This window comes from Symphalangus syndactylus, chromosome 12 (genome assembly GCF_028878055.3).
Source record: "Symphalangus syndactylus isolate Jambi chromosome 12, NHGRI_mSymSyn1-v2.1_pri, whole genome shotgun sequence".
Classification (NCBI taxonomy): Eukaryota; Metazoa; Chordata; class Mammalia; order Primates; family Hylobatidae; genus Symphalangus; species Symphalangus syndactylus.
This window is the reverse complement of record NC_072441.2, coordinates 28,770,410-28,789,700: the sequence shown is the minus strand read 5'-3', so window position 1 is coordinate 28,789,700 and position 19,291 is coordinate 28,770,410. Positions and strand designations below refer to the sequence as shown.

Sequence of the window (19,291 nt, the reverse complement as noted above, 5' to 3'; positions counted from 1 at the left end):
GAAGAGGTGAGTAAGATCAGGACTTCAGGCTTCTGGTAGGTTGTTGGTGATGGTGTTGGGGGTAAGATGGCTAGCCAAGAAGGCAAGCAAGTAAAAAACAAATGAGGAACATCATACTTGCCTACTTTAAAAGTTTTTTTTTTTAAAGTTAGAGTTTGGCATCTTGGTATGATAACTTATTTTATAAAATCTAGTCCAGTGACTTTTTAATTAATGAAAAAGATTAAATTGACATAAATTATTAAGATGAACAACCTTTTCAAAGCTTCTAGCTCCTTAAGTGCTATTCTGCAGTTGGGAAATTGAAATGCTTTAGGTGTTTGGCATGACATGCCTTTCTTTACTTATTTTACATGCAACATATAAATAACTTTATTTAATAGTAAAAAAATCCACTTGGTGCCATTAAAAAACATATCAAACCTGTATTTATTGAACTATGAACTATGATAGCTTGTGCACCCAGGTTTGCCAGGAAATTATGGGTGAAAACTTGTACTTCAAGAAGATTATTTATACTGAAAACGGTCCCAGTCTGCAAAGTCCTATCTTGCTTTGTGATCCTGTCTTGCCAAAGGCAAATTCGCTTCTGAACACAGGTGAGAGGTAATGCAAATTGGTGTCTTTAGTAAAAAGTCTTACTTTGAGCTACAAACGTAAGACTTTTTACTAATTGACTCAATTTGTGATGACTAAATCTAGATATAGTAGCTTATCATCTGGGAGTGAGAATCATCAGTTCACACTGTATAATGATTGTGTTGCTAAAGGCCCATGTGAGTACCAGAAACATAGGCAGAAGACAGACATATTATGCTGCTACAGAAAATAATGAGCTCAGGGCCAGGTGCAGTGGCTCACACCCGTAATCCCAACACTTTGGGAGTTTGAGGTCCAAGAGTTGAAACCAGCCAGGGCAACATGGAAAGACCCTGTCTCTACTAACAAAACAAAACAAACAAAACAAAACAAAACAAAACAAAAAAATTAGCCTGGCATAGTGGCATGCACCTATGGTCCCAGCTACTCGAGAGGCTGAGGCAGGAGGATTGCTTGAGACCAGGAAATCAAAGCTGAAGCGGGCCATGTTCACACTGCTGCCCTCCAGCCTGGGTGACACAGCAAGACCCTGCCTGAAAAAAAAAAAAGACAGAAAAAGAGACAAATAAAATAATAATTTATATGAAGATTAAATACTATTTTTCTTATTGCATAATTTTTTCCACTTATTATTATTTCTAATAAAGGAAGCTTGTATGTATGTGAAAGAGAGAGAGAGAGAAAGAGGAAGCCAAGAGAAAGAGTGAGGCGGAGATTTTATTGATTCCAAGACATGGGGACATGATAATTTTTTTGCTTATTGCTGCTTATTTTAAACATCTCTGATGATCAGCTTTTCTTTAATATCAGTGTGTTCCTTAAACTTGAAGACATTTCTTTTCATAATGAAAAACCGTTATTAAGTCATGGTGCATGTTATAGTCAGCATCCTAGAAACAATGAAAAAAGTGTTTTATATCTAATACAATGGCCTCTTGATACCACATATAAATATCTCACACTGTAAATAAGTGTTATATAAGATTATAGTGTCCCCTCCCTTGTTCACTTGGATTAAAGTAACCTTCATTTCTAACCTTATTTTTATAGCGCCAACAATGAATTTCGTGGTGGATGAAACAGCAGCTATCAACTCAAATAAGGAATCCCAGCAATTGGCACAAAAAACGTATACACTGGAGAAGAAAGAAGCAATGGAGGAAGATGAAGCGCCCCAGCACAGAGATGCTGACATAGTGCAGGGAAAAGGGGAGGCAGCACTTTGGGGAGAAGCAAGAGTTGTTCATGCGGCTCCCTTGAGGGCGTGGAAGCCAACAGCAGAGCAGCCAGAATTGGCAGAAGAGTTTACAGAAAAAAGGGAGATCCTTCCAGGCATAGAAAGGGGGGCAGAGGCAGCAGCAGAAGCAAAAGGGGCCAGAAGGCTGGGTGAAGGGGGGTCAGACCCCATAGGACAAGCAGCAGCAAAAGATGCTGTGGGTCTGAGTAAAGATGAGGCTCCCAAAAAGCAAGCCTTGGTGCTCACAGTGCTTGAGACAGAGAAAGCAGCTGCTGAAGGGGAACAGGGTTTGGAGAAGGCAGTGCTTGCAAATAAAGCAGCAGCCCTGAACTCGGAGCATCTTCATGAAGTAGCAGCCCTGAGACAGGCAGCGACATCGGAGGAGCGAGAGGCTGAGGGTGGGGTGGCTGTGAGTGATGTCGGAGAAAGCGAAGAGGAAGCATCCATAGACCTAGAGGACAAGGGACCCATAGAGCAGACAGCATCAAAGAGAGAGGATGGTTCTGAACAGGCAATTCTTGGGGGAGAGGAACCAGCCAAAGAGAGAAAGGAGGTTATGAGAACAGAAACACCCTTGAGCCCCTTCACAGGAGAGGCAGAGGCAAGCCGGATGCAGGTTTCCGAGGGCAGCCCTGAAGACCTTTGCAAGCAAGATGTGGAAGGGGAAGAGAGGGTGACTGAGGCAGAAGCTAATAGGGAAGATGATAGGAAAGACATTTTACCCAAGGAATTAGATGCAGCAAGAGAGCGAAGGAAAGCTGAGAGGCCAAAAACATCTCTGAGGAAAACTGACTCTGAGAGAGAAGAGGTGACGAGGGCAAATGCACTCAAAGACGAAGACGCTTTTAAAGAAAAGCAAAAACTTAAAGCGGAAGAGGGGAAAACAGAGACGGAAGTAAGATCTGAGGAAGGGACAAAAGCCCCCCCAGATGAAATGGGATCTGATGCTGAGAACGAAGCATCTGTGGAGGCATCTGAGTTGTCTGACAATCCAGGGCTTCTAGGAGAAGACTCACTGAAAGAGGCAGTGGTTCCCATATTTGAAGCAACGCCTGGATTTGAAAAGTCGCTGGAAAACGAAACAGCTCTGAGGAAAGAAGGAGGGGAAAGACTGAGCGAAGCCAGAGACACAGAGCACAGAGACAGAGAAGAGCTGTCCAGCAGGGAGAATAGGGCCCTGAAGGAGGGGCCCCGCCAAGATGGAGAGGGGGCCTTAGCAGCTCCTGAAGGTGAGCCAGCAGCAAAGGTGCAGGCCCCCGAGGCGCTGATCCCCGCCACAGGCCAGGCAGAGGAGCTAGCAGCCAAAGATCACGACGCCTGCGCAGGACTGGAGGGGAGGGCTGAAGGGCAAGGAGGAGCGGATGTCGTGCTAAGGACCCAGGAAGCTGCTCCTGAGGAAGATCCCATGATGGCAGAAAAGTTCAGGGAGGAAGCAGTGGATGAGGGCCCAGAGGAGGAAGAGGACAAAGAGTGCACTCCGGAGACAGAAGCGATGCAGGACAGGAACTCGGAAGGGGACGGGGCCGTGGAAGGAGGAGGAAACACAGAAAAGAATGAGGGCATGGGAGGAGGAAGGGTTGTGGCTGAGGAAGTTCTACACGGAGGTGGTGAAACGGCAGAAACAGCCGCAGAGGAGAGGGAGGTGTTGGCAGGTTCGGAGACAGCCGAGGAGAAAACAATAGCAAATAAAGCCTCCTCCTTTTCAGATGTTGCTGAGGAAGAAACCTGGCACCAACAGGATGAGTTGGTAGGAAAAACAGCAGCTGCAAGGAAGGTGGTGGTAGAGGGCTTAGCACGGAGTGGGGAAGAAGTGCCAGCTGCAGAGGAGATGACAGTGACATGTACAACAGAGGCTGGGGTGGGCACTCCAGCAGCCCTGGAAGGGAAGACCTCGGGGCTAGGACAGGAGCAAGAGGGAGGGTCAGAGGGCCAGGAGGCAGCCACTGGGAGTGGCAATGGGAGGCAGAAGTCGGGAGCAGCTGAAAAATTCCGATTAGGATTATCACGGGAGGGAGAGAGGGAACTGAGTCCGGAGAGTCTACAGGCGATGGCAACACTTCCTGTGAAGCCTGATTTCACTGAAACCCGAGAGAAGCAACAACATATGGTGCAAGGAGAAAGCGAGACTGCAGATGTTTCTCCCAACAACATGCAGGTCTAGGAGACTTGCTGGCAGACGGTGAGTTTAAGCGTAATGTGTTTGTAGGACTAAATAAAATAGCAACCCTGCGGTGGGTCTCCTCCCCTTGGGGCTGGCTTGTCCCTTTATTGGTGTCTGTGCACATATAAACACGCAGGCTTCAATTCTGTGTCACTTAGCCCTAAGCTTGTCAGGAAAGGGGCTGGGAAAGATGGAGGAGGGGCCAAAGCATGCACAGGGACCCACTGCTCTTCCCGGTGTGACAAGTCATACTCAGTCTTTGCAAGGCAGCTCCCTGAAGTAGTGAGATGTGTGTCTCCCAGACAGGACCCCCAAAGAGAAAATACAGAGGAGAATGTGCCACAAAGGACAGACCACAAAAGTAAAGAATCAAACTACATTTCACAATTCATTTCCACCTTAGTATTTTAAAGGATGAGATGAAGGTTGTTTGTTACCATTTGCCTTTAAGTGGGCCCTATGCTTTCGTTTCTGCAGTTTTGCAAAGATTTTACATATATAAAATATAAGCATTCTATATTTAATATTTTACATATATAAAATATTTTACATTCTATATGTAAAATATTTAAATATATAAATCTTGAGTCGAACTAAAGACTAAAATTATTTTTTGCATATTCTGCTATTTAGGCCCTCACATTCTTAGTCCAGTTTCTACTATTGTGAGTGATTTTATCCTGGTACTACTATCTTTTTTATTGTTTTTCAGGATAATTTAAAGATGTCTTCTGAAGATGTAAAGAGTGGAGAAAGATTCACGCAAGCATCTCACCAGGATTCTTGATTTTCTCTCTCTCCTTCTTTTTAGTTGCTGGTTGCGCTTGTCTGAGATGATTCCCAATCTGTCAGCCCTGGTCAGTAGCTCAGTAAGCACCTTGAGAATAGCTCAGGTAGATCTGTGGGACCCTTCTTAGGAGCAGATGGAGAAACTTGTGAGAAACTTGTGAGGCTGTTACACATTCTACACACCTAACATTATTTTCAAACAAAAATGATAATTTTCAAATGCTTGACTTTTACCAAAGATCACTGGAAGGCCCAGTCCTAATGTTAGGGGTTTGTTTAAAGTCCTTTTTTATTTTACAATACAGAGCCCCAGTCAATTCCACAATCTCAGCTTCATACCTGGGAATTTTATTTAAAAATCAGTGGTTTGGGGCTTTAATGAATTGGCCTGTGAAAATGAGCTCTAAAGTTCCTCCCACGTACACTCAAAACTCAAGATTGCTCCCAATCTCTAAGTTCTTCCAGCAAAAGATTTCTTGGCATGTATATTCACTTACACTTAGAAATATTCATTCTTTTAATTTATGCCAGAATAACAAAGTGGAAATCCTATTTCAAAATGCTCTTTGTTTTTTTGTGTGTATTTCTGTAGTTCTGCTTTCTGGGGTAGACTAGTAAAATGGTAGCTTCCAGCATTTTGTCCCTGGGGCCTTATTTATAGGGCCACTCAAATTTAAATAAAAGTAGCAAATAATTTAGCTAAGTGGAATAAGTATAATAATTATAGCGGTAGGCATAGCACATCAGCATTATGCCAACATTCTAGACTCTTTAGTTGATGTCATTAAATGGAAAAGAAACTTGGATTAAGTGAGTGTGCTGCTCACCTTCCCAAGTTCTGTTATTTCAAACCTGTGAGCTAGCCTTGCAGTTCATTATAAATCAACAGTAACAATTGCATTCTAAATTACTCCCTGATATTATTTTCTAGTTGTGTATCAGCCTGTCTCCTAGGGGTTTTCATTTCCTTGAAGACATACCAGTGCCCCAGAGCACATGTGTATATCTACCATTTCTCTATGTGAGAAGGCAAAAAAATTTCCTTAAGCAGTGATTTTCCAGCCAGAATATACATTAGATTTTCATGGGACACTTTTATAAATGACTCAACCCTTTTCCCCACCCCAGAGATTCAGATTTAATTTGTTTTAGATGGATCTACGCATCAGTATATATATTTTTAACTTTTCACTTGATTCTTCTCTGTAGCCAAGGTTGAGAACTGCTGCTCTAAATCATCATATAATCCATGCTGGCCACATTACACTCAAGGTCCCTAGGTACCAGGCATATTATCATAATAGGTATTTTCCATTTTAATGTATAATGGAGCCATTCAATGATCAAAAATACACTGGGCCAGATAGAAGAACTGGTCCCTTGATCAGAAGCATCAGCACATCAGCATCACCTGGAAATTGTTCCCAGCCTTTGTCTCCTACCTACTAAATTAGAAACTCTTGGTGGGGTCCAGTAATCCATAGCTTAACAAGCCCTCCAGGTAATACTGATGTACACTGATGTCTGAAAACTGCTGTCATGGACTATTGATTGTATTGAGGATTAGTCTCAGTTGGAAAGCCAACTACAGAGGCATTTTGAACTTTCTTTCTTTGCCTATGTCTCTGTCTTTTCCTGTCTTCTGGTTTATCTGTCTTTCTTTCTCTAGTAAATGGCACTCAATATAAAAGTAGTGAAGTCAGTCTTAAACTTATTTTTATTATGATTGTATTGATACATGCATGAAGTCCCTCTGCCCTACTCCCTATTCAAGGATATTACTCACTGCACATCATAAATCTCCATCATCTGTCTTAGTTTTACGAGTAGATTTCATCTACATTATATTCAAGTTCATTTATTACTGAGCTGTATTACTGTGGAGCTCTAACAGTATTTGTTTCCTGATTTCAAACTCAATGCTACAGAGCACTTTGAATACATCACACCTTATGGGAAAGACAGTAAACTTATTAATCCCATTGAAAAATTAGTTTTGTACAATGTGCTAAATGGTATTGCATTGGATTACTTTTATATTTAACACACTCCATCAAAACATCCCATAATGTAATTCTACAATATGCATGTGAATTTAACTGTGAAATTCAGTATTGTGATATTTTGAATAAGTGAATTCTTTCTCTGCAAATACTATGTTGATAAAATTACTTGTGTGTTCACCTGAAATGGTTTGTTTCCTGTTTCTTCATTATTAAAACATAAATCAATCATATGTTTACAGATACATGTGAATGGTTCTTTGTAAATAAGACTCAACTTTTAAAATCTCTGTGTTCTTCCCTTACAATATTTGAACTCCACAGAGCAGAAAAGTTTCACTGGGCTGTATTTTTGAGTACAGTATATGATATACTGACTGTCTACACTCATATGTGTCTTTCACACACATAAGATAATTTCAGGGAGAAAAATTATTATCGCCTATCACCATTTTATAGGTAAGTGAACAAAATCTCAATAAAGTTAAGTGGCTTGTCGAAAAATCAGTCAATCTCAGGTCATCTGACACAAAAATTGGAGTTTTTCTTATCATATACACTACTTCTAAGAAGAGGTATCTTAAATAGATACTAAGATATTATATGTGAACATTTACTTGTTTCGTTTACTTGTAGAAGGGGAAAAATTAGACTTCCTCAATATATCTGCTATCAGTGAGAAGGGAGTTATATTTCCAGATAATGTCAAAGAACAAAGGAGATTATTAAAATAGTTCAAAAGAAAAATAGGCAATCAAAGGAAATGTAGGTAGAATTAGGTTTTCTGCTTGTACTTCTTGAGTTAAGCCTTTTCTAAGAGTGTTGTAAATTTAAAGTGCAGTTGAGTTCCTTAATCCTTCTAAGATCAATAATTTTGCCAAAATTATTGCCTTTGGAAAAATGATTGTTTGAGAAAAGAAAAGCAAGCCTTAAGGAAGATTCATCTAGTAAGTGAAATATTCCAACAGACTCAAGGACAGCCCAGGAGAGGCTGCTTCTGACCTTGGGTAATACTTCCTCTCTGTTTTCTGTACCATTTGATTATGTCATTTAAAAAATAATTCCCTGACACCATGGCCAGCAGCAAGAGGTACAAGAGAACAGGGAATAAATACAGCTGGAATTCTTTAAAAGTTGCTCTGAAACTCACCCCTCTTTTTTTTTCCTTTGCTTTTTTGTTCTTTATTCTAATAGCATGCCCTGTGACAGGGAAACTAAGCTCTTCAAAATAATTGGAACTAAATCTGTAAGATAAAATGCTGGAATTTGCAAAGGCACATGCCTTTTGTAGTTTTTTCCAGAAGGCTCAAGGTGTTCAATAATCTGCGGAACTCAACAATAGTTTGGAAAGTTGAAATACCCTCATTTTTAATTAGGGAAAATGCCATACACAAGATTCTTGGGACAGAGAAGCCGGTGTCTAAATCTTGCTGCTTTGTCATATGTTTCCTGGTCTTCATTAAATATCTACTTATAATTAAATATTATATTAGGGACCCATAAATTATGCGAGGAATCTCACAGTTGTTCAGGAGATTGGTACTAATGAGACACAGAGACTTTCAAACTGGTGTAAATGTACCTCCCAAGGAAGATGAAGCTTTTCATGGGATTCACTGGCAAGGCTAGTTTGCAGATGCTTAACCTCCGTATGCACTTTATCTTAAAATGGACTTGAGAACTAGCCTGCAGTCAATGTTTTTTGTCAGTCCCCCACTTCTTTTCACAATAGAGGCCAACTCTTCATTCACTTACCAAGTTTACTGTGATACAATGAGCCCTAGAAATACACAAATCAGACAAAGGAGCAATGTGAAATGTGGCATAGGGGAGGACTTTCCTTCCTGGAAATGACTGGGTAACAAATCCCTCTGCAAATCAGGTGGTTTTCAATTCTTTGTTTACAACAAAATTAAATGAAGATGTGATTGATTTGCCAACTGATAAGTCATTGAAATATTTTTGGTATATTATCAGCCTGTAAATTTTGGCAAATCAGAAGGAGTTCAAATAGGAACATTGTTGTACAATATAACAAAATGACTTCCATTCCCATCCACTTATTTCTGTGACATGCATAATTACTATATATTTATATCTATGAAAATAACATAGAAAGTGGAATAGAACTGATGTTGAACACTGTTATTCCAGCAGTAAATAATATTCGTTTGCAGACATACAAACAAATTAAAAACAGAAATCACTGTCTTAGATGCATTTTTGCTTTTACTTTTTATGTGTAATATTTGCCAAAATTTATAGTATAAATGTTGTTTTGATTAAATGTGTATTACTAATAATTGCAATGATAGCTCAGTCCAGGAGAGATTTAACACATAGAGTCTTATGGTCACAAGAAATTTTTTAAATTAAAATTTAATTTACATAATAATTTAATGGCAGATAATTATGACAGAGTGAGAAGTAAAAGACTTTCAAGTATAAAAATATACCGAAGTAGCACAAAAATCTGTGGGCAAAGCGGAACGGAAATGTAAGTTTAAGAAAATAAAAAACATGAGATTTTTCTAACACTAAAGTAGAGCTTAGCAACGTATTTTTGAAAATGGATGTCTTAGGTCAGGTTCCCCCAGAAACACTCGTGTGCAGAAGGTTTATTAGAGCATGCCCTGGGAACAACACTGTAGAGAACTGAAGAAGCAGAAATGGGCCAGGATACAAGATGGATAGAGATGTAGTTGCCACAGAGGTGCAGCTCATCAAAGGGGAGCTCTCGAGGTGGGATTGCCAAATGCAGATGAAGGACCAGGCCTCTAAGTCCCCACAATAGGACAGTCGCTTGATGTTGGCTTCCTACTCAGGAGCAAGCATAATCTTGGCCTGGGTGGTACCTTCAGTGAAAAGCAATTCCTGTGGAGAAACTCAGATAGCGTACCCCACCCCAGGCTGCGGGAGGCTGATCGCATCCACTGTGAAGAGACTACCACGGTGGCACTCCACTGCATCCACGACATGGATAAAGGTGATATGGAATTGCTATGGCATTTTCATTTCTTTGGATACATGTAGAAAAAAGATACAACAATTTCATATTAAAGTGTCTTGTTTCATAAAATAATAGAAGTTATATCTGTAACTACTTAAATATATAAAAATGTTTACATGTCAATATAAAAATATATGAGGGCATATTTTTTTTCAAAACCCTTTCAGAGGTATGTGAACAGAAATATTGGGAGTCCACTAGTGTAAAGGACAAGATGAATAGCTGAGGGCCATGTTTCTTGTGGCCTGGCAGTCATCCCGAGTCAGTAACCAAAATTTTGATTAATGTACAAAATTTGTTTTGTCTGCATACTACTAAAGTGATGTCGGCCAGTAAAATAAATAAGTGGGTCATCCAGCTTGGTGTTGCTCTAAGGAAGAAGAGTCCTAGCACAACGTCTAGCTGTTTCTAGGAAAGGAAGCGGGCCCCTCTGGTGTGCCTGAGTACACCATCAGGGCATGATATGGTTTGGTTCTATGTCCCCACCCAAATCTCCTCTCTAATTGTAATCCCCACATGTTGAAGGTGAGGCCTGGTGGGAGGTTATTGGATCATGGGAGTGGTTTCTAATGGTTTAGAACCATCCCCCTAATGCTGTCTCATAATGGGTTCTCATGAGATCTGGTAGTTTAAAAGTGTGTGGCAGCTTCCCCCTTGCTCTCTCTCTCTCCTGCCACCACGTAAGATGTGCCTTGCTTCCTCTTCACCTTCTGCCATGATTGTACATTTCCTGAGACTTCCCCAGTCATGCAGAACTGTGAGTCAATTAAACCTCTTTTCCTTATAAATTACCCAGTCTCAGGTAGTTCTTTATAGCAGTGTGTAAACGGACTAATACAGGGCAGTTAACAGTTGCATTCAAACAAAATCTCACTGCTAATGAGCAGGGATTCGCTAATTTTTCCTGTAAAGAACCAGGTTGTAAATATTAAATATTTTAGGCTTTGTGGGATATAAAGTTGCAAATATTCAACGCTGCCATTTTAGGATGAAAGTTGCCATAGACAATACTTACAAGAATTGGAATTGGTATGGGTGTGTTCCAATAAAACTTTATTTACAAAGAGAGGCAAAGTGTCAGATTTGGCCTCAGGACTGTGCTCTGCAGACCTCTTCTAAAGCACCTTCAACTTAATAAATAGTTCTGTAACTATGAAGGATAATCCTCATTCTGCCACAGAAATTTTAATTTCCAAAAATGTGCCTTAAACACAAATATTTGGAAAGAACTGGAGTAAGGAACTAATGACCTTTAATCTTTCAGTGGAATGGATGATTTATTAGAATTTGCCTCTCCTTTTAAGACTATTATTTTAAAAGCTTCATTTTAGTCAGGTTTTCAATCCTTCCTTTCCATTCCCACCTTCTCTGTTACATCTGTTAGAATGCAAATGTGAGATGTTGTGACGAAGGGAAAAATAACTTTAGAATTCTGACAATTACATTTCATGTTAACACAGGCTGATTTGTTCTTCAATAGAACAGTATTAGCCCCACAAGAGAAGAGATGTGATCTGTTCTGGTCCACATGCAATCCCCTGTGCCAAGAGCCGTGTCTGGCACACAGTACATGCTCAATAAATATATGGAAATGAATGAATACCTGAATTAACATACAGACTTGGGGAGCATTGTTATATGCTGTTCTAAACATTTTTAAGCCCAGATTTGAATGATGCCGATAGCATGCATGGAGTATCCGACTTTGTTGGCTGAAGAGAAAAACTAATAATTTTCATAATACGTTAGAGTTGGTAGGGACATTAGATATCACACATTCTACCTGTTCCCCTTTATGTATCAGATTGAGAAAGCAGAGAACAAGAGGGTCTGAGGAGTGGGTTACACACTGATTAGGGACAAAAACGGAACTGGAAGTTCTATCTTTAGTCTAGAGCTTGTTTCACTTCAAAACGCTGTTTCTCATTAGTCAGATTTTCTTTTCAGAGACACAGAATCCTAATTTCTAGTCAAACTTACTCTCTAAAACTCAGTGTTTTTTTTCTGTTTGCTGTTTGTTTTTTTTAGAACAGCTAATTTTGTTCTTGCTTTGCAAACATGGAAACACAAGTTTTCAAATGCAGTATAAAGTAAAACATTTTGGTTGTCTGGATCTTAGAGGTCACTGAAATTGGTCATTGCCCTTTTATAATCCCCACCGAGACTGTCAAGGTCAGTTAGAGATAGACAGTGGTTATTTTGTACACACACATACACACACCCGTGCATGCACACACACACACCCGTGTCATTAACTTAAAGAAAAGAAAATCTCTGAGAATGAATGGAAACTCTTCCCACTGAACTAATCATAATGTTAATGGCTCCCTACTTAGCACTGAACTCTCCAGTAAAACCCAACAAATTGCAAACCTATCTAAGCATACACAAATTGGCTTAACAAACTCAAATCTAAATTCCTGCATATTAACGGTATTGGTTGTATATTAGAATTTTCCTGAAGAGATTTTTTTTAAATCTCGGGGGGTAGAAGTTGGGTATAAGAACAACAAAAAAATCTTCCCAGGTGATTGATACGTGCAGCTAAACTTTCCCAACACTGACTTCAAGTCTGAATAGCTACTGTGATTAAAAAGTAGACCTAAATGTTATTTCACAAGCCAATTTAAATCAGTATAACACTCCTTAACCCAGTATGCTTTTACTCTTTTACTCTTTACTTTTCCTCTTTTTCTCCTTTACTCTTTAAATCTCAGAATGCTATGACGAAGGCACTATTATCCCATTTTATAGATGATAAAATTGAGGCACAGAAAAGTGAAGTAACATATTCAAGACACAGGGCAAGGGAGTATGACAGCTGATATTCAGATCAGGCAAAGTGGCTCCATCTGGAACAGGAGTTCTTGAAGTTTGGTCTGTGTAAGACTGAAGGGCTTAGTAGGATAGAATTTGCTGGGCCTTATCCCTAGAATTTCTGATTCAATAGGGCTGCAAGCCACCTGTAATTCTGTATTTCTAACAAGTTTCCGTGTGATGTTGATGTCGCTACAACAGGGACCAGATTTTGGGAACCTAGAATTCAGATTGTGTTGGTAATATGGATGTAAGCTGGAGTTTGAGAATGACTAGTCAGTGGTTCTCAGCCTGGGCTACACATGGAGTCCTGTGGGAAGCTTTAGAAATCCTGATCCTCATTCACCCCAGATAATTTGAATCTCTGGGGTAAGACCAGGCCATCAATACTTCTTAAAGCAATCTGTGCAGCCCTGATAAAGAACCACTGATTTAGAGTACACTGTATTAGCCATGACATTCTATCCCGCCCTCCACACCACTGAAATTCATCTCTAATACATAATACTGCTACAGTTACAATGTTTCCAATGCACAGTACTACTACAATTACGAGAGTCATGGTAGGATCATTGTTCTGTCATCCAAGACACAGTATTGGATTACTCTGTAGGATGCCAATAAATATCCTTCCATTCACCACTGAGGCCTCTTCTGGAGTAGAATGTTTCTCTCATAATAGTTAGATTCTATTGGTTTTCAGATTTTCATCACCTTTTGCAAACCGTAAGATCTGTGAAGCTGAGTCCTGGTGGATGTGGGGCTGATGTTGCCTCTGGAAGGCCACGGCGTGTTAAGTGCTGTGTCTAAGTAGAGAGCCCATGTTCGTGGCAATCACTAGCTCATGTGACCCCTGACGCTTAATGTAAGATGGTTGTGCACCCCAATCCACCCAAGTCAAGGGGACTTCTCCAAGCTGAGCGCCTCTAACCTCCATGCTTGTCCAGTCCACCCCTGAAAGACATCTGCCTCAGCTGACCCTAAGGAGGTTGGGAAGCGTCAAATCACAGTGTGCATTTATCTTGTCTGCGAAAATTCATCTCCAAGAGAAATCGGGGTATAAGAAACAAGAATGGTTTTGAGAAAAATAAGTTAGAGAAGAGTAGCCCGAGGAGAAGAGTTGGAAAGAAACCAGGGCAGTCTCATGGATTATACCTGTTGGTATGTAATAGTGGTTTCCATTTACAGGTTATTATCACACATATGTTGCATTATTCTCATGAAGTAGAATCTAGTGGCAAAGGAAAGAAGATAGGGCAGGTATTTTTGCTCCTCACAGGTGAGGCAAAAAAGCTCTGAGATTTTTTCCTACCCTTTTTGTTCTCAAATGTTGCATTCTATGTAATTTTTTTCAGAGTAATCTGCCAATTTGTTTTTTTATTTATCTGTTTCTAATTTTCTGTTTAATGCATCCACTGAGCTTGTGCTTTCAACAATTTTATTTTTTGTATTTTTTCTTTTTTTTCTCTTTTTTTTTTTTTTTTTGAGATAGAGTCCCACTCTGTTGCCCAGGCTGGAGTGCAGTGGCACAATCTCAGCTCACTGCAACCTCCGATTCCCAGATTCTAGCAATTCTCTTGCCTCAGCCTCCAGAGCAGCTGGGGTTACAGGTGTCAGCCACCACGCCTGGTTAATTTTTTTGTATTTTTAATAGAGACGGGGTTTCGCCATGTTGCCAAGTCTGGCCTCGAACTCCTGACCTCAGGTGATCCGCCTGCCTCAGCCTCCCAAAGTGCTGGGATTACAGGTGTGAGCCACCACACCTGGTCTATTTTTTTTGTTTCTTTCTTAAGGTTTTATGCAGTCACTAATCCAAATCTACCTGATCATTTTTGATGGTCACAGGCTGCTTGTTTTCATACTTCACGTCATTTCATTTAAAAAATTTCTTTAAATATTTTACACTTAGCTATTTTCTGTTCTGAAATGGATTCTTCCACTATCTGGAATTCTTAGTGATCTGTTTCTGCAGTTTGTTATTTCCACTGACTTTTATTCATGATGGTTTGTTTCTTAATTTGCATGTATATTCAGTTAATCTTAATTTCTGAATAATTTTTTGGAGTCAGTTTAATGTATGAGTCTTTAATAAATCTTCTCCTTCTTGTGGTCTGAAGGCTTAATCTCCAACTTTAGTGCTAATATTTCATTGTCCTCAGGGAAACCTTGATTTTCCATTGTGCTTACCAAGATCACTGCTGGAAGCTCCCTTTTTTTAAAATGAGTTTCCTTATTTCCTGCAAGTTCAGCAATAAAAAAAATACGCTTTATGTAGGCTCTGCTAGTGTTATAATGGAAATGCCCTTCAAAGTATAAAGTCTCTATATTATAAAAGGCAGACTTTTGACACAATCTTTAAAATAACTGTATCATTTAATTGAAAAGTAAGAGAATACATATATGTTTTCCAAATATTCATAGGTACCAACATATAAATAGGTATGAGGTCCCAAGAATAAGGTTTGAATTTGATTATAAAGATACTAGCAATTGAGACAGTTTTTCCACAACCAAAGCTTCTCACATGATGGTTTACCACAATTGTCTTTAAATGGTTGTGAAGAGATTTTAAAATCGCAATGCTCTTGTTATTGGCATTTAACATTGTAATATTCTTTTTAGTGGCATTCAAAATTGCAATGCTCTTGTTAGTAGTATTTCTTCTCTTATTTCCACTCCAAGGCAGGGTTCATATATGGGTCAAGGAAACAGCTAGATTGTATGAAAGTTTAGAGAAGCAAAGGACTTAAGTATTTTGAGAACCCTATTTTATTTTTATTTTTTTACTCTTTTGTAGCTTGTCTGCTGTAGCTGGTAAAGTAAGATGGACTCAGAGCCTCTACTTAGCAGTAAGTAATAGGACCCTTTACTAGGGGAAGTGGGTTGTCTTAGTCTGTTTATGCTCCGATAACAAAACGCTCTCACACATTGCTTAATGACAGGGATACATTCTGAGAAACATGTCAAGCAATTTTGTTACGTGAACATCGAAGTGTACTAACACAAACTTAAACCTTATAGCCTGGGCTAGATATATGGTGTAGCCTATTGCTCCTAGGCTACAAACCTGTGCAGCATGTTACTGTACTGAATACTGTAGTCAATTGTAACACAATGATAAGTGTTTGTGTATCTAAACCTAGCAAAGATACAGTAAAAATATGACATAAAAGATTTTAAAAATGGCATACGTGTATAGGGCACTTACCATGAATAGAGCTTGTAAGACTGGAAGTTGCTTCGAGTGAGTCAGTCAGAGAGTGAATGTGAAGACCTAGAACATTACTATATCCTACTGCAAACTTTAGACTACACTAAATTTGTTTTAAAAACTTTTTCTTCAATAAATTAACATTACCTTACTATAAGTTTTTACTTTATAAATTTTTAATTTGTTATTGACTCGTAATAACACTTCGCTTAAAACATAAACACAGTGTATATGATACACAAATATTTTATTTCTTTATATGCTTATTCTATAAGCTTTTTTCATTTTAAAAATTTTCTATTTTTTAAACATTTTCATTAAAAACTAAGACACAAACACACACATTAGCCTAGGTCTGTGCAAAGTCAAGATCATCTCACATTACTAGGCAATAGACATTTTTTAGCTCCATTATAATCTGATGGGATCACCATCCTATATGCAGTTAGTCTTTGACCAAAACATTGCTATGCAGCACATGACTGTATCTGAGATTTGGTCATATATAAACAACAGAGATTTTTTTTCACAGTTCTTGAGGCTGGGGAGTCCAAGATCAAACTGCTGGCAGATGCCGTGTCAGGTGAGGGCTCATTTCTCTTAGGTGGCACCATCTTAGTGTCCTCACATGGCAGACGGGGACAGAAGGGAGAAGGAAACTCTCTTTTTTTTATTCTTTTTAAAAATTATTATTATACTTTAAGTTCTGGGTTACATGTGCAGAACGTGCAGTTATGTTACATAGGTATACACATGTCATGGTGGTTAGCTGCTCCCATCAACCTGTCACCTACATTAGGTATTTCTCCTAATGTTATCCCTCCCCTTGACCCCCACTCCCCACAGGTCCTGGTATGTGATGATCCCCTCCCTGTGTCCATGTTTTCTCATTGTTCAACTCCCACTTATGAATGAGAACATGCAGTGTTTGATTTTCTGATCTTGTGATAGTTTCCTGAGAATGATGGTTTCCAGCATCATCCATGTCCCTGCAAAGGACATAAACTCATCGTTTTTTATGACTGCATAGTATTCCATGGTGTATATGTGCCACATTTTCTTAATCCAGTCTATCATTGATGGATATTTGGGTTGGTTCCAAGTCTTTGCTATTGAGAATAGTGCCGCAATAAATATACATGTGCATGTGTCTTTATTGTACAATGATTTATAATCCTTTGGGTATATGCCCAGTAATGGGATTGCTGAGTCAAATGGTATTTCTAGTTCTAGATCCTTGGGGAATTGCTATACTGTCTTCGACAACGATTGAACTAATTTACCCTCCCACCAACAGTGTAAAAGGGTTTCTATTTTTCCACAACCTCTCCAGCATCTGTTGTTTCCTGACTTTCTAATGATTGCCATTCTAACTGGCATGAGGTGGTATCTCATTGTGGTTTTGATTTGCATTTCTCTAATGATCAGTGATGATGAGCATTTTTTCATGTCTGTTTGCTGCATAAATGTCTTCTTTTGAGAAGTGTCTGTTCATATCCTCTGCCCATTTTTGATGGGGTTGTTTGCTTTTTTCTTGTAAATTTGTTTAAGTTCTTTGTAGATTCTGGATATTAGCCCTTTGCCAGATGGATAGATTGCAAAATTTTTCTCCCATTCTGTAGGTTGCCTGTTCACTCTGATGAGAGTTTCTTTTGCTGTGCAGAAGCTATTTAGTTTAATTAGATCCCATTTGTCAATTTTGGCTTTTGTTGCCATTGCTTTTGGTGTTTTAGACATGAAGTCCTTGCCCATGCCTATGTCCTGAATGGTATTGCCTAGGTTTTCGTCTAGGATTTTTATGGTCCTAGGTCTTACATTTAAGTGTTTGATCCATCTTGAGTTGATTTTTGTATAAGGTGTAAGGAAGGGTTCCAGTTTCAGTTTTCTGCATATGGGTAGTTTCCATGTAGTTGTGTGGTTTTGAGTGAGATTCTTAATCCTGAGTTCTAATTTCATTGCGCTGGGGTCTGAGAGACAGTTTGTTGTGATTTCTGTTCTTTTACATTTGCTGAGGAGTGTTTTACTTCCAATTACGTGGTCAATTTTAGAATAAGTGTGATGTGGTGCTGAGAAGAATGTATATTCTGTTGATTTGGGGTGGAGAGTTCTGTAGATGGCTATTAGATCCGCTTGATGCAGGGCTCAGTTCAAGTCCTGGATATCCTTGTTAATTTTCTGTCTCGTCGATCTGTCTAATAAAGACAGTGGGGTGTTAAAGTCTCCCACTATTATTGTGTGGGAGTCTAAGTCTCTTTGTAGGTCTCTAGGAACTTGCTTTATGAATCTGGGTGCTCCTGTATTGGATGCATATATGTTTAAGACAGTTAGCTCTTCTTGTTGAATTGATCCCTTTACCATTATGTAATGGGCTTTGTCTCTTTTGATCTTTGTTGGTTTAAAATCTGTTCTACCAGAGACCAGGATTGCAACCCCTGCTTTTTTTTGTTTTCCATTTGCTTGGTAGATCTTCCTCCTTCCCTTTATTTTGAGCCTATGTGTGTCTTTGCACATGAAATGGGTCTCCTGAATACAGCACACCGATGGGTCTTGACTGTTTATCCAATTTGCCAGTCTGTGTCTTTTAATTGGGGCATTTATCCCATTTACATTTAAGGGTAATATTGTTATGTGTGAATTTGATCCTGTCATTATGATGCTAGCTGGTTATTTCACCCGTTAATTGACGCAGCTTCTTCATAGCATCAATGGTCTTTACAATTTGGCATGTATTTGCGGTGGCTGGTACTGGTTGTTCCTATCCATGTTTACTGCTTCCTTCAGGAAATCTTGTAAGGCAGGCTAGTGGTGACAAAATCTCTCAGCATTTGCTTGTCTGTAAAGGATTTTATTTCTCCTTGACTTATGAAGCTTAGTTTGGCTGGATATGAAATTCTGGGTTGAAAATTCTTTTCTTTAAGAATGTTGGATATCAGCCCCCACTCTCTTCTTGCTTGTAGGGTTTCTGCAGAGAGATCTGCTGTTAATCTGATGGGCTTCCATTTGTGGATAACTCAACCTTTCTCTCTGGCTGCCCTTAATATTTTTTCTTTCGTTCCAACCTTGGTGAATCTGACAACTATGTGTCTTGGGATTGCTCTTCTCAAGGAGTATCTTTGTGGTGTTCTCTGTATTTCCTGAATTTGAGTGTTGTCCTGCCTTGCTAGGTTGGGGAAATTCTCCTGGATAATATCCTGAAGAGTGTTTTCTAACTTGGTTCTGTTCTCCCCATTACTTCTCTGAAGCTTCTTTTAAAAGGGCATTAATCACATCATCTTCCAAGGTGCCCAGTTCTTAATACCATCAACTTAGGGGTTAAGTTGCAGCCTGTGAATTTTGGAGGGACACATACATTTAAACCATAGCCTGGACCACTGTCAATTTCCTGGTTTTGGAACTGTGCTATACTAACACAAAATATTCCATTTGGGGAAAGTGAGTGATGAATATCAATACCTCTCTGTAC

The 19,291-nt window shown here is 39.3% G+C and overlaps 1 protein-coding gene across 3 annotated transcripts in view; it reads left to right on the top strand.

Moving 5' to 3' along the window:
* The window catches only part of ERICH3 (glutamate rich 3), a 105,778-nt gene extending 98,743 nt beyond the window's left edge, over nucleotides 1-7,035 (top strand). For all 3 annotated transcript variants that reach the window (XM_063624026.1, XM_063624027.1, XM_063624028.1), the window contains 2 exons: nucleotides 1,651-4,016; nucleotides 4,711-7,035. In XM_063624026.1, coding sequence (XP_063480096.1) covers nucleotides 1,651-3,998 — 2,348 coding nt within the window. In that variant the 3' untranslated portion in view covers nucleotides 3,999-4,016; nucleotides 4,711-7,035. The remainder of the gene's footprint in view (nucleotides 1-1,650; nucleotides 4,017-4,710) is intronic.
* Nucleotides 7,036-19,291: the final 12,256 nt, after the last annotated feature.